The sequence below is a fragment of the Propithecus coquereli genome, unplaced genomic scaffold, assembly GCF_000956105.1.
Source record: "Propithecus coquereli isolate 6110/MARCELLA unplaced genomic scaffold, Pcoq_1.0 Scaffold108, whole genome shotgun sequence".
Taxonomy (NCBI): Eukaryota; Metazoa; Chordata; class Mammalia; order Primates; family Indriidae; genus Propithecus; species Propithecus coquereli.
The window spans coordinates 4,268,743-4,283,906 of NW_012134747.1; the positions used below are offsets into that span (position 1 = coordinate 4,268,743).

Sequence of the window (15,164 nt, forward strand, 5' to 3'; positions counted from 1 at the left end):
TGGGAAGTCCTATATATAAATACCAAGTGCCTGCAAACATGTCAGTTTGCACCACTAGCCTTTGTCTTAAGTACTTTAACATTAACCACGGATATTTCCTCAGCTTTCTTTACGTATTCAGTTTTTATTGTAATCTCTACACATTTATGTATTTTTTTAAACATTAGAATGACCTATCCTCGGGTTAATCTCTAGACATCCAGTAGTTTCTAGTGCTGAAACTGAGTATTCTCCTTTCCCTTTTCCCAGCTGAAATAATTTGTCTTTGTTTGGAAGCAGTTTTTTTTTTTTTTTTAACAAAAAGAGGAAAGAATAAAAGAAAAAAAAACCAGAAAGTAAAGTGCACAATTATGCCTACTTAATGTTTAAAACCCATTGCCAGCTAGCTAGGTAGGAAAAGCACTATCCTGGATGAAATACATCCTTCCGATCTTGGGGAAAGCACAGAAATAATGAAAATGAAAAGTCCTTTCGTCATACAAGCAGGAAGCCCCATACTGCGAGAATTAATGGCTACAGACCTGGGCATCCTTCAAATTATGAACCTTGAAACCACTGAGCCATTTATCAGAAGTCAATAGAGATACTCAGAGTGCTCCATATAATGACAGCGACATACAGTCGTGCAAAAGGACAGTCACTATAATTAGACACAAAGCAAAGACTACTTACCAATATACTCGCTCCTTTTTTTGTTGAGCAACTTCCACTCTCAGTCAGTCTTCAGAATGGTTTAAAACTGATCAGTCTTGTCATTTTCTAGCATTCGCATTGTTACATTAGGAAAAATGTTTTCTTTTCTTTTTTCCCCCTTCCTACTGTGAAACTTTGGGTTCGTAGCTCCCCAGGATCAATTCTGAACAAAGCCTCCAGCTGCAGTGCCATCCAATTTGAAGCAGACATTGGGGACAATTTAAGGTTTTTATCCACAAGAAGGTTTTTTTCCATTCTCTTAAATGCAGCCATAATTAGAGTAATTTTTCATGTAGCCCGCTGATTACAGCGTTTTTACCGTCAAAGATAATTACCTGTAATTTTCTTCCACTTTTAATACTAAAAAGCCATCTTTATTTAGATTCAGGAACAGGAAAGGCGAAACAAAAGAGGGAAATTATTCTGTTATTCATACACAAATTGCAGAGACGTAGGACCTAAAATTGAAAATTAACCAAAATTATAATGCTGAAAAGAATGGAAGAGGCTGCAGAAGTACAGCTGGTAGTGGGGCTTTGCTGAATTATTCAAATTACGTTAGAAAGCTACCATACATTGAAACCAACACTAATTTTTCTTTAAAAAAAATTCACCACATACATGCCAAACCACTGTGAGTGCATGGAATTTTGAAACCCAGCAAATGCATGTTAACATAATGGAGGTGTTGTCATGATGCATCTGTATCGATCTTTTTATCTCTTAACATGAGATTAATTAAACAAAAAATTCTGCCAGGGAGTCCCTCCAAACTGTACTTGGAACTGGGCTTCCTCTGGATCCTCTGAACCTCAAGGGTTAATATTGTCACTGGTTAGAATGTATTGACCCCATAGTAAGCCTATTCCCGAGGAGGGATTGGTAGGAGGGGCGTGGGCAAAAGGCATCGCCTAGTAGTGGTGTCTACTACGCTTCCCCACGTTCAAACTTCTCCAGAGGTTGTAGAGTTCGAGTTCTAGAGCCTAGTTCTGACCATATTTCCCATTTAGAAGAGAGAGAGAGAACAATAGGGGGGGATTGGGGGCGGCGGTGAAGGGGAAGATTTCTCTTTAGCACCAATAAGCATTTTATTATCTTTAGACACAACTTAGTCAAAAGGCTTCTGCCATGGGAGAAAGGCCTTTTTGCACTGGGGTGGGGAAGCCTAAGATTTCTCAGGCTCTTGCACTTAACATCTCCAGTGGCTTACAACGTCTACAATGTCAGGAAACAGCATCATCTATAGATAGAACAGCACCGCTTCTTGCTGTAGTCTTGGTGCATTCCTAAATCAGACTGTTTTTTTAGCTCCGCGGCTCGGTTCTGTGCCTCAGCCAGTCATGCCCTTCCAACCCCAAGGTCACAGCGCTTGGGCTCCTCAGGCAATAGCTCCAAGATCCGTGCACCCTACCCCTACCCACACCGCCCCACACACCAGCTTGAGGCCCTGAAAAGCAGCCTTGAAGGGTTTCAGAGGCCAGTTAGAAAGGGCTGCACAGGCGACAGATTCAGACTACACCTGCCTTTGCAAATGTCCGAATACCTGTGATTCTAAAGGAGCCCGGTCTCCAGCTCTCTTCCATCTCTTGATGCCTCAAAACCTAAAGTCATGTTCACATGTAAAGACCTCAATGGATTCACCTAGATGAGCAGTGAGTAACAATTTTATAGATTTTAGCTTGGGTTATCCCAAGCTGGCTCCCTCTATATCTTATAGAAACCTGGTCCTTTTTGCAGTTTCCAGTCACAAGTTGCACCAAATACATCAACAACATAGAAAGCAAGAAAGACAAATCGAGTCTTAAGTATCCCATTCTCACCCGAATCTTTTACTCGCCAGAACAACCACGTTTTTACTGTTAAAGGGGGATAAAGGTCAGAATTGAAAAATCTATAAAGAAAAGTTGTAGTCCATGATAAATTACAACAGCAACACATATAGCTTGGAAAGTGTAAGAAAAGAAATATGAGCTGTGCCTTGAAGTATGCAAGAAATAAAAACTTACCCCCAGTGCATATCTCTTAAGCAATGATCAGGGTCTAGAAATCTATACTGAACCGAAGCAGAGGAGAATATTTTTCTGAGTCTCAGGGCAGAAGCTCTTTCTCTATATTCTTGGTTGAGTGAGCACATCCAGGTGTGAAATTGTTTGCACACCCCAGCACCTCTTATATTGCCAGCAAAATTAGCTGTTATTACTGTCACTGTTTAGTGATGGTTAGCGTGATACAAAAAAAAAAAAAAAAACTGCTGTAATCAAGACCTGGCGCATCTTTGCAAATTACAGATAATTGTAAACGTCCAGATTATGATAATAGCATCCTAATCCAGCCTGCAATATAATTATTACAGAGTGTTACATCTGAAACTGTCCAGTAGGGCTAATTCAGCCATTATTTAGACCCTATTTTTGCACTGCAAATGGGTTGCTGAGTTGAAAATGTACGATTGTAATTTCACAGGGCACTCAATGAGTAATGGTATAGGAAAAGGAAAATACAAAAGTGAAATGTGAACAGTAGCGATCAAATCAAACCCTGAAGGACAAAAGATTGTTTGATTCATATGGAAAAAGAAGAGCGGGAATTAAGAAAATAGCAAATCAGTGGTCTGAAGCATTACGTGTCCAAATCTTCAATAGTGCAGGGCTGATGTGTTTGCAAGGGCCGCTGCGTCTGCTGCTGCCTGGAGTCTGAAATAATTTTTCTTTTTCTTTTTTTTTTCAACCTTCTATCTTTTTTTCTTTTTTCCCAAAGCATTTCTCTGCTTCAAAAAAAGAGTGCTCCTCCCCCAAAGCAAAAAAATATTTGTCAGTTTCACCAGTGTTTCCACAAAAGTGACCTCAGAGTATGCCAGTCACTGGTTTATGAACGTTTTCTTAAACGAATTTGCAACTTCTCTCTTTATCAGAGCAAAATGCCCTGGGTACTTGTAAGTGTTCCTGTGCTCTATCTCCATTCTCTTTCATGGTAAACTAAATCATTAAGAATCCTACAGGATATTAGCAGAGAATGTATTAATTGCTGCTAATTAAACATAGCTGGCTGGGAAGATGTCTTCACCAGTCGGCTTGGCTAGCTTTTGGTTTTAATCCCATCATTATCTTTTCTTAATTAACACCCCCTCCCCATATAAACCAGTCCAGCTGCTGCTTTTGCTACACATCACTGATATGCCAGAAGGAGCAAGGTCGGTCTCCTTAAAATATGGGAGGACCAAAGAGGGGGGGGGGCTGTGAGAGTTAGGGCAAGAGAGGCTGGAGAGAGACTGGGGAACTGTGCTGGTCCCAGAGTCAAATCGCTCTGGGGGTTCAAGCTGTCGCTTCCAGGAGGATGAACCCTGCCCTGGTGGAGGCTTTTGGAGTCCAGTTCTGGTTCATGGTGGAGACCTCCCAGTCAAGGATACCTAAAGCTCTTATATCCCCAGGAGCTCAATTTTCCCGCCATGAGCACGGAGAATTTCCTGGGCATCTTTTCCAGCCTCCAGGCCAGTGTGTGTTGATTCTCCCCTCCTCCCACCATTTCACAGACCCAGGAGCTGCCCAGCCAGGGCCACCCCGCAGGGTGGCAAGCTGGCTTCCTAGCTCCTGGGAATTTAAGGGCAATAATGAAATGTCCCCTGTTTAGTGACCCCTGTTTATAGATGAAAGTTGAGTCCATATCCAGCTTCTTCCTCCGCCCCTCTTCCCCCACCTTGCAAATGGCAAGTGGCAGAAATAGTCCTTGGATGACAATAAGCTCCCAGTGGCAGATTTCTGTCTTCTAGCCTAGCCAGGAAAACAACAACAACAAAAGCTTTAATATAAATCGTAGCTTGGGAAGTATTTACCACCCTTCACCCCCACCCACTTCTTTAAAAAACAAAACAAAACAAAACACTGGATTACCTATGGTGAAGATTCCACAGAGAAACCTTACTGAAACTGGGAAGGAGGGAGGGGTGTGTGTGTGTGTTTGTGTGTGTGTGTGTGTGTGTGTGTGTGTAGAATGGTGTTATGAAGCCATTTTTTTCCTTCCTGTGGTGAAAGGTCGTAATGTGTGGTATTTCACGGTTTTATATAAATCTTGGTTTAGGATGTGGAACAGACTCAATAATACATACGCTTTTGGCAAAGTGACTCCTTCAGATCCCCATAAATCAGAAGTAAATAAGTTCAAGCGAACAAAAGAGCAGAAACATTTAATTGCTGCAAAACAGGACTCTCATCTCCTTTAAAGAGACATTCATGTAAATTCCCCCAGTTCCTATCTTCACGGTTAGAGCTCGACCTATAAAACAGGTTATTACATTACTGCCGGCAGCTCTGGATGATTGAAAGGGAAGGCTCTCCCCCTCTTCCCCTCCTCTCGCCACCCAACACACACACACACACACACACACACACACACACACACACACACACACTGGCAGTAGATACAATGTGTACTTTTTGCCCTGCACCACTGAGGAATCTAAAGCCTGTCAGATGCAAAAGAAAACGCTGAGGGTGGGGGAAAGAGACTGGGCTGCATAAAAAATATTTAACAAATCCCACATGTGCCACCGCTATCTGGGCTATTTTTGAGGCCCAGAGTTCGCTGTGACTGGGCCAGGGTTGAAAAAACTAAGTACTATGTGCAAATACCGCGGGCAACCTGGAAACGCGAATCGGCAAGAGCAAGCCGCAGCGCCCCCTCCCCAAGCTCCGAAGCCGCTGGAGCCTCCACCCAGCTACTGTGCGTGGGGGTGCTAAAGGGTGGAGGAGAGGGGTGACCGCAGGCGGATCCGCCGGCGTGGCGCGCTTCCCAGAGGTGCCCAAGGGCGTCTGCCCTCAGGGTGTGCCTCCGGGGAGGGCTGGAGAACTCACGGTTGGCAAGATCCCAGTGGCCAGTGGGAGGCGCGCGATCCAAGGGGTTGCAGGGATGGGGAGGGGATGGGGTGGGTGGGTAGCCCTAAAGGTCCCTCTCCCCGAATACAAGGAAGCGCGCTGAGGAGGGGCGGTGGGGAGGAGAGGGCAGTGTTCCAGCAGGCATCCCGTATGCTTCAGGCTGGGGCTAAGGAGACTGAGCGGTGTCAAGGCCCGAGTGAGCTATAGGGCGAGCTGGGAGGAGGTGAGAGCGGTCTGGCTTTGGCGCGCTGTGGGTGACTCCCAGGACGGCGCGGCCAGGACGCCGCGAGCCGTGGGGCGTCCGGTGGGATCAAAGGAGCCAGAGGAGGCCAGCCGGCGCGTCTGGGATTGTGGGATAAGGGGCGGGAGAGAGAAGACTGGCATGGGCGGGGAGATCCTGGCCTGGCCTGTGTCACCGGGAGGGGCTGTGTGCGCGTGTGTCTTTGTGTGGGTCATCGCGCTGCTACCCGGGGCCGAGTTCTGGGTGGATCCGAGTGTGGGTGGACAGGCTCCCGGGTGGGTGCCCCGACGGGAGGGAGAGAGAGCAAGCGAGAGAGCGAGATCAAGGGCAGCGAGGTCTGCGGGTTCCTCTGTGTGTGTGTCTCAGGCCCTGTGGCTCAGCCCTGGAGCCGCCTGGCACCCACAGGAATGCGGCTTCGCTCGGATCCCCAGGCCGCCCCTTGTCCCACATGGAGGTGGCCGCCAGGAAAAAGGGGGTGGGGGAAGCAAGGGGCAGAAATCCGCCTAGCCCAACCAGAGCCTCAAACAAAGGCCAATTTAACTGATCTCTTACAGGAGGGCCTAGGAGGTGGGCAGGGCACTGAGAATGGCGCTGGCCCTGCCCGCATGCCCCAGGCCTCCTGGACTTTGTGAGGAGCTCTGAAGATGGGCGTGAGGGGTTGGAGTATTTCGGGATTTGTGTGTGTGTGAAGAGACCCACGGGGGGAAAAATATCTTGAGATGGGCTTGATTCATCTTGGGAGCACTAGACTGAAAGCTAGGCACCGGAAGGGGCAGGCAGAAGGGACGGCCAGTGCGAAGTCCCGGAGAGTGGGGTCGGCCGGTCCGGGAGTAGACGTTTAGATGTAGGAATCAACAATGGAGAAGAAGAGGAAAGGTAGAAGGGAGGGTGAGGGAGAGAAACATTACATAGATATTTTTAGACTTTGCTGAGGATCTGTTATTTTTACATCCTTGGGCGCGGGACAGCAGGGAGTTAAATTCCCCGGGGAGAATCCCCATGGTGCCAGGGAAAGCCCGCTGCAGACTGGTTTACCAGAATATTTTTGTCCATGGCTCCCAGATCAAGTTAAAAAAAAAAAAAAAACCGCGCGAGAGAAGAGACCATTGCGAGTGGAAGAAGTGAGGTTAGCACAAGGAAAGGAATCTCGAAACCAAGTGTGTGTCCGCGCGGCATCGGGCCTGGCCACCTCGCAATGAGGTTTTAGTGTCCTTAACAACAGGCAGCGTCAAAGCTAGGGGTGGGGGAGTGGTCATTAAAAAAGAGCTTCCCTCGTCTTTCTCTGGAAGAGTCAGAATCCGCTCTTCGCTCAGCTCGGCCGCGCCTGCTGATTGGGGGTTATGAAGGGATCCCCCTTTTTTTCCCACCCGCAATGGGGGTGGGGAGATGACGGGGGCAGCTGAAAAAATATCTGCTCTCTTCATGTGCAGAAATGGAAAAAACATGTTCCAAGCTCATTCTTGCCACTCTCAGGCGGCCAGTCGGTGGGAAATGTTAGAGGCGTACAGTGGTTGCACCCCCTCTTCCCAAACACGCACCCCTGGGCAAGGAGACGCGGCGGCGCAGGGAAAGCCAGGCGTTTGCAAACCGCGGACGCGGGTTTCTCCCAGCCGGTGTTGCTAGAAATAAAATGCCGTCTTTCTATATAATGGAAACTCTCGAAATCCCTTCTAGAAAGAGAGTAAAGCAGGAAGTAGATACCTCCATTTCTTTCACAATCCCCCTATTCTCTGCTAACGCAGAGAACAAATTGGGGCACCATTTGGCCCCCCTCCGCCCCAGTCCCTAGCCAGCGCTTCTTCGGAGAAAGGACAGCTGGAGCGGAATGGGCAGAGGGGAAAACTGCGCGGTGGGGGAGCAGGAGGCGTCCACAGCCCAGATCACCGAAGTGTTCTGCCCTGGGGCCAGGCAGGGTAGGTCTAAAGATCGTTCAAACCATTGAATCCTCTAAGGCCCAAGGCGTTCCAAACTGGCGTGCCTGGTATCCCTCCTGGAAAGAAAGGAAGGAGGGAGGAAGAGAAGGAAAAAATCGAGGCGATATAAGATAGGTGCAGAGAGAAGAGGAGGGGCCTCAGGGAGGGAAGGCAAGAGAAGAAGGGAGGGCAGAGAGGGAGAAAGAGAGAGAGAGAGGGAGACACACACACACACACAGGTAAATTCCCCTCAGGGCGCACAGCGTTCCTTTTCAGGTTTAGTCTCCCAACCCTGGAAGAGCCTTCTCAGAAATCCTCAGATGACAGGATATAATTTTTTATGCTCTAATCGCCCCCCCTCAAGAAGGCTTTTTTGCCACATTTACTGCTGCTGACTTCCTGGCTGTAAAATATTTCACACACATCTCGTAATTTCCAACACAAGATTTCCCTTGGTATCCTAAGAAAATAGAGTCAGGTGGACCAAAGGACAGACAACCAGAAAAGACGCCTACAATTCAGGCCTAGGGGCACAGCTTTAAACCAGGCTGTAGCTCTGGTCACACCATTGATAATCACATTCAGGAGTGCAAGGAGAAGGAAGGGACAGAGGGCACTGTGACTGCAAGTCCTTCTCTGCCCCAAAGAAGGTTTCAAGAAGGAGGAATTCTTCCCCCAAAAAACAGATTCGATTTTTGTATCATTTGGAACTTGCTTTGCCACTGTTTCTGTAAAAACAAAGCAGAGGAAGCGCCTTCCTGAAAAAACTATACAGTAGTAAAGAGGATAAAAGAAAAACATTTAAATTAAGAATATTATCTTATGCAAAATGAAATCAACACAGCAACACAATGCTTTCATTCCTTCCTTTCCCCCACCCTGAAGTTCCCTCTCTTGGCAATTCCCTCTCTTGAAGGGAGAAAGAATTCCGTGCCACCCCCCCCCCAACATGTCCTGCTTGGCCTACTGATTTAGATCCATCATTGTTCTCAATCTCTAGGATGTTTTCATCTCTCTAAAAGAGCTCAGACGAATGTATAATCATACTCTCAAGGAGTTCAAGGCTCTGCTATTTGCCATGCCCCAAACATTTCAGATTTTTTAAAAAAATGTAATAGGAGTGAGGAGGGAGAGATTTTTTTCCTTTTGTTTCTTTTCGTTTTCTCATCTCTGGAAGCTCCCTTTGAAGGGTAATTTGTCTAATTGCTCTAGCACTACATAGAGAGTGAGGTGGGGGGGGCAGTTCTCCATAATTGCTTTTAGCTAAGAATTTAGAGAAGTTACCGAGGGATTTCTGTTGCCTTCTCATTCACATACATGGTGGGAGGTATGTCTTTTGATTCCAGTATTACTTTCTACCTGAAACAATTTGAGTTTAAACTTAAACTTATCTAAAGGTTTTTTTTGTGGCTAGGCCAAAAACCACCTAAATATACATATGATATGGCAGTACTATAAGCATGCCACATACGTATATAGACATAAAGTACAGCATCCAACATAGACACATATACAGTCTGCATGCATGTAGCTCCCGACTTCTGTTTTCTTTTGCCTCGTTAGACCTCTGAAGAGCTTCTTCATTTAATTGCCTTCATAGAACTTCACTAGCCAGTTTTCAGGGGGGGAAACTATTACTTTTCAGAAACATTGTGCTTTCATGGTCGAAATAATTTTATTTATCCAGAATATACAGTTTAATTCCTCTATCTACACTTATTTACATGGTTAAAATAACATTGAAAAAAGTCTTTTGAAAAGTTGAGGTCATAGATTTCAAGGCACCATTGATAGTGTCCACAGTTGCGCAAAAAAAGTTCGTCTGTAAAAAAGGGGGAGGGGAGGAGAGGGTCCTTTGAAATGCAATAACTTACATGCAAAAAAAGCTTTACACATGAATCTTTTCTGTTTCCGTTTTCCAAACTTCCCCATATGAATTCCTTTCTTTATGATATTCTAAAACAGCAAAACACAGTAGTCCCAAAGAAGAGAGCAAGAGAGAGCTGCCCATCTAATAAAGTGTCCCGGAGGCCAGCGCCAGCGGGTGCTGTAAGGAGCCGGGCGGTGGCAGGTGGGAATTGATTGAGCTGGCTGCGCTTGGATACCAGGAAGCGGAGTTCTCCAGGTAGCTGGAAGCGGGGGACTGGTTGGAGGCCGGAGGGTGGGCATGAGGGTGGTGGCTGAGCGAGCGGGACGAGCCCTGGGGCTCCCACACCGCGGGAGACTGCGGCGAGTTACACGCCATTGGGTCGCTGGAGCTGGGACTGTGCTCCGGGGGCATCTCCCCGTTTTTCATGATCTTCTTGATCTTGGATCTTTTGTTCTGAAACCAGATTTTCACCTGGGTGGGGGAACAAAGGCACACGTTACCGGGGCACTCAGAAGTCGCCCGCGCCTTCCCCAGGGCGGCTCCTGGAGGCATCTTCGGGCCCCCAGGCGGCCTGGCCCTGGAGTCTCCCCGCCGCTTGGGGCCTACGGCCAAGAAGCTGGGCCTGAGGCAAACGGTGGAGCACTGGCCTCAGCGGGCGCCCTGCCAGTCTCAGCGCGCACCGGCCACTGCAAGGGCACGACCCCGAGGCTTTTGTCTTTTGTTCGGGCTGGGGGAGGGGGCGCGAGCGCGGCGGGTGTGCGCCCGAGTGTCCCCGGCGGCGTGCGCGCACGTGTAGGCTTGCGCCGGGCTCGGAACGCGGCGCGACGATGGTTTCCAAAACAATGGCCGGAGCCTGGAGGGGAAGGGGCGGGGGGGGGGGGCTCGCTACCCTCGCACGTGTGGAGGGAGCGATCCTCAACCTCCCGCCCGACTCGGCTCACTTCTTCCTCAGCACTGTCAGGCCAGAATCCGCCTGCAGCTGCGGACGGCTACTCGACATTCTTTATGCTACCATAGGCCCCAGCTGGGTTAGAGGAGTAAAGGGAACCGGACAATCCGGGAGGATTGCCCGTACAACAGCGCCCCCCACCTCGCGACCCTCAGGCTGCTGAGGCCTGAAACTCCCGCAGGCCCAGAGCTGGACCCTTCAGTTTCTCCCGCCTGAGGCGACGTTCTCAGCCTTTGCTGGCCTGAGACCACCGCGAGGCCACCAGGCCCAGTTCACCCCAGGGAGGCTCCGCATTGTGAAGAGAACCAGATAAGCTTGGGGGCGAAACCATCATAGAAATGCCCCCCACCCCGTCCTTGTTTCCAACCTAAGATATTGGCATCCCGCCCCCGGAGGCCGATGCGGGGACATCTCCAGACCAACGATCAATCCCATCTCCGCCGTCCCATGACGGCCACACAACGCCTGACTCATGGAAGGCGCAGGGGCTGGTGTCTTTCTGTCTGTTAGTTTCTCCTGGGTATTAACGAATCGGCTCCAACGTGTCGGGACCACACTGCGCGGCCCAGCCAGGCTTGCAGCCTAGGCGGGTCCCGTGCACGGCCGCGGCCGGATTTACCTGTGTTTGTGTCAGTCCCAGCGAGGCGGCCAGCTCGGCGCGTTCAGGCAGGGCGAGGTACTGAGTCTTCTGAAACCTTCTCTGTAATGCGGCCAGCTGAAAGCTGGAATAAATAGTCCTGGGTTTACGAACTTTCTTTGGTTTGCCATTCACCATCCTCACCTCGGGCTCGGCCACTTCTTTCTCTAAATAATCAAAACAGACTCGGTTAGAGCTTGTCCCCAGACAATGGCCCTTTTGCAGAACGACTTCAAATATAGTCCTTGAGTTTTTTATCATGCTGTCTTCACTCCTCCATATTATCACCTTTGCTTTTCAAGACCCAGAGAAATATTCCCCTCCCCCAAATCATGGAAAAGCGGGCTGGTCTCTGAATTCCTACTCTGTTCATTCAGGTACGTTTGTGCAAAGCGCTCTGTACAGCACAGTTTCCTTTTCGGCTTCCGGGATTCAGCCCTTGCAGTGGTTCCTACTTACCCTAGACTTGTTTTTATGCCCACCCTGCACTCCCCCGAGTTTCTGGGACGAGAACAACCACCCCCTTCCAGGGATTCCGGGGTGGTGGGCAGGCCGTGACCCCGCTTCTGTCGGCGTCTGTTCGGGCGCCCGCAGAGACCAGACGCATGGGCAGGGAAGACGCTAACCGAGGTCTCCAAAGTTCAAAGACCCACAAGCAAACTATGCTCCTTCACTTCAGCAGCAAGCGGTCGGGGCCACCGCAGACAGAGAGCCGATTATGCAGCCCCCATAATCTCACTGCAGATCTGCGAGGGCACAGATGTGTCTGGTTTCTTTTGCAAATAGACTTAATATGTTCTTGGCCAAAAAAAAAAAAAAAAATCTTTCACTTATGCACGAAATGCACAGACAGTGAAAGAAACGAATACATCTAACCCCTGGGCTCTCTTTTAAAGTTCAGCAAGAGTCACACATTGAAAAGGAATCGGTGGTGGTGGGGTGTTTTCGTAGGAAAGGGGCGGCAAATCAGGACGAATTTCTCACTGTCTTGAGTACGGGGTGGGTGGATGGGGTGGAGACTTTCTAAACGCTTGTTTTACAAACGTGCCCTGGGGCCACAAGTCCCCTTCCCCCCAAAGTGCCACATATTGTGTGTGTGTGTGTGTGAAGCTCCTCGGAGAGGAAGGGTGGAGGATGAGTGCTGTGGTCTGCCAGAGGAGGGGATGCTAATATTAGCAGGATTATTAATGTGCTGGTGGGAAGAGATCAGACCTAACCAGTAAAACCTCTCCATGGAGACCTCATGCCTCTCTTATACCGCCAAAGCTCACTAACCCTCTTAAGCTCTCTAAGTTTCAAGATAACTAAAAAGGAGGAGGTGGGGAGAAGGAGAAAGATAAATTTTAGGCACCTATGGAGAGAGGAGAAAAAAATCCCTCCCACAACGTGACCCCTCAACAACCCTCCTCCAACTTTAAATGGCTTTTTGTTTTTGGAAATGCCTTGGATAAACCGCAAAGCTCTCGGAGCGCTCTTCTCTGGCGGGCTACAGCTCCCCAAGCCCCCATCCCTACCTGGCGCGCCTCTGGCACCGGCACCAGGCTAGGTCGTGGCGGCTCCCAGACTAATCTCGACTGAGTCTTTGAGGCAGGCTTCCACTCCCACTCGCACCAACCCAGCACGCTTACCAAAATGTCCAACAGCTAACCTCCTTTATTACGCAAACGCCACTGGGGCCGCTTGATTCATTCTTCTCTCCACACCTACCCTCTTTGCAGCCTAGCTGGCTTCCAGGCCAGGAAAGCTGGGAATCCAGCGACTGAGGGGCTCTAGAAAGTGCCTGAGGAAAGAGACGCTAGTTCGAACCCCCGCAGGGTTCTTCCCCTAAGAATCTCTAAAATTCTGGCCCGAGAACCTCTCTTGGTTGCAGGATCCGGGCCCCTACTCCCTTCTGCCAGGTGCGCCCCCACTGCAGTGGACGGCGTGGTCCCAATCTACCACTCCACCTCGCACCCTGGAGTCCTGGTCCCCCTTGCATATGCCTCCCGCCCCTCGCCCGAGTACCTGGCTGGCTGGTGGCGCTCGGGACGCGGTTGTAGGCGCCGCCGTACTGGTGGTAGGAGCTGGCGTAGCTGTAGTCGGCGTAAGCTTTGGCTGGGTAGCTCCCGGCGGAGCCGTTCACGCCGTGGTACTGATACTGGTAGGGGTTGAGCGCTTTGCCATAGGAAGCCGAGGTAGGAGAGCAGTAGCCGTGCGGGGCACCCCCCGTGGGACTGTAGTAGTCGGAATCGGTGGCTGACGACTCAGGCAAAGTTGGAGATTCCTGAGACGGATGGTGCATGGCTGCGGACGTCTGGAACGGAGCTTGGAAGTCGCCGGATCGGATGCTGGGGACCCTTCTGTCAAACACTCCTGTCATCGCTCACTGGCGGCGGCGGCAGCGGGTTGTGCTTGCTGCTGTGGCGGCGGCAGCTGCCTGAGTTGGCTGTGGGGCTGCTCTGGTCTAAGCAGACATGGCTGTGGGAGCGAGGGAGGAGGAGGAAGAGGAGGAGGAGGAGAGAAGGAGGCGGTGGCCGCGGCGAGGAGGAGGCTGGGAGTCGTGGAGTCTCTGTCTCGGGCCGGCTGACTGCTGGCTGAGGCGCAGCACAGCCTTGGTTAAATCCTTAATTGCGCGCTTACGCACAGCGGGGTGGATCGGGTTCCATTGGCCAGGGCCTCGGGAGCAGCAGCAACACCCTAACTCGTCCAACTAGTTTTAGCACAACAAAGCATTGCTTAAAAAGGGGGGGAGGGGGAATGGAGTGGGGGGGAGTGTGTATGTATGTGTGTGTGTGCGCGCGTGTGTACGTGTGTTTTTGCTTGTAGGGGGAGGAGGGTCTCAGTCAATCTGTTTTTAGTGAATGCCAAAGAGGACGCGGAAGCCCAAGCACCCAGCTCTGTGATGTCTGGAGACAATGTGTTCTAATCAGCAGCTTCAAAAATGCATGTTTGGGGATGAGGTCGGTGACTGTTTTTCCTTGCTCCCCATCTCTCCGCCCCCATGGGCTGCACCAAGGGCGCCTGTAGAATTGAACACTGATAATGACATGGGGACTCGGGAGGGATGTAGGGTGAAGGCAAGAAGGAACAGAGAACAGTATTTTTTTAGTGGAGTGTTGGGAAGCACTTATAATTTACATGTGTTGAAAATTTGTGATTTGGAAAAAAAGACAACTTCCTTTGCAGAAGATATCTCTCAGACACGGGTTGGCTAGGGATGCCCAAGAATGCACACTGCCCATTCAGCTGTTAATGGTAGAGAGAATTCCTGCTCCTAAAGTCCTTACGACGACTTTAAAAAATCACTGTCTTAAGCACAAATAACTGAATTACACCTAAATCATCATTGCTGGCTTCCCTGAAGAGCCAGCACTCCTACTTGTTTAATATGCTCATCTGTTTGGAGCCATTGGAATAGGGTCTTTAAGTGTGTTCAGTGGCCAAAAACTCCTGCAAAAGTGAACTGATCCTCCTATGATCTGTCATGCCTCCAGGGACAAATGGGAACACCTAGATGAAAAAGGAGACGAGGATCAAAGCCTTTCTGGGAAGGCGGAAGATGCCCATTGATTTCCCCCTCCTGACTGCATGGATGTGGCACCCAAGGCCCAGCCCCTCCATTCCCCAGGCCCGGGTTCCTGTATCCTCTCCTCTTTATTTCCTGCCTGTAAACATCTTAGCTCACATGAAGAGGGAGATAGGAGTCAAGAATCATACTCTCGGTATACGCAGTCTAAAGTTTGCTTTTTCATGATGTGCTACTGGTGATCCAGCTAGGAGCTTAGAAATTTAACATGAGTCTCTCCCGCTCCCCATTTCCTCTTTCCTCAAATAGGTGAATCTGGGAGCTGGATCCTGATTTGGGGATTTCCAGCATCTTCTCCTGGGGGGGGGGGAGTCCAAGACTGAGAACCTGGGAGCTCCATCGAATATCCACGGTGGGACTATCTGGCCTCCCTCCCTTTCTTCCCCCGACAGAAGAAGAAAGCGTCTGCGTTAGTTGTCTCTAGTGTT

At 49.7% G+C, this 15,164-nt stretch overlaps 1 protein-coding gene and 1 long non-coding RNA gene across 2 annotated transcripts in view; both read right to left on the minus strand.

Annotated features, from left to right (window-relative positions):
- Positions 1-2,835, minus strand: part of LOC105813071 — a 44,290-nt gene extending 41,455 nt beyond the window's left edge. The window contains exons 1-2 of the long non-coding RNA XR_001137642.1: positions 2,700-2,835; positions 1,029-1,151 (exon numbers count right to left, since the gene is read on the minus strand). This is a non-coding gene — a long non-coding RNA (uncharacterized LOC105813071). The remainder of the gene's footprint in view (positions 1-1,028; positions 1,152-2,699) is intronic.
- Positions 2,836-9,371: 6,536 nt separating this feature from the next.
- Positions 9,372-14,003, minus strand: DLX5 (distal-less homeobox 5). The gene is made up of 3 exons (XM_012647622.1): positions 13,176-14,003; positions 11,154-11,338; positions 9,372-10,056 (listed from the first exon to the last, which is right to left on the minus strand). Exons 1-3 carry the CDS (start codon positions 13,528-13,530, stop codon positions 9,727-9,729), a joined length of 870 nt encoding a protein of 289 aa, XP_012503076.1. The 5' UTR covers positions 13,531-14,003; the 3' UTR covers positions 9,372-9,726.
- Between the last annotated feature and the right edge of the window lie 1,161 nt (positions 14,004-15,164).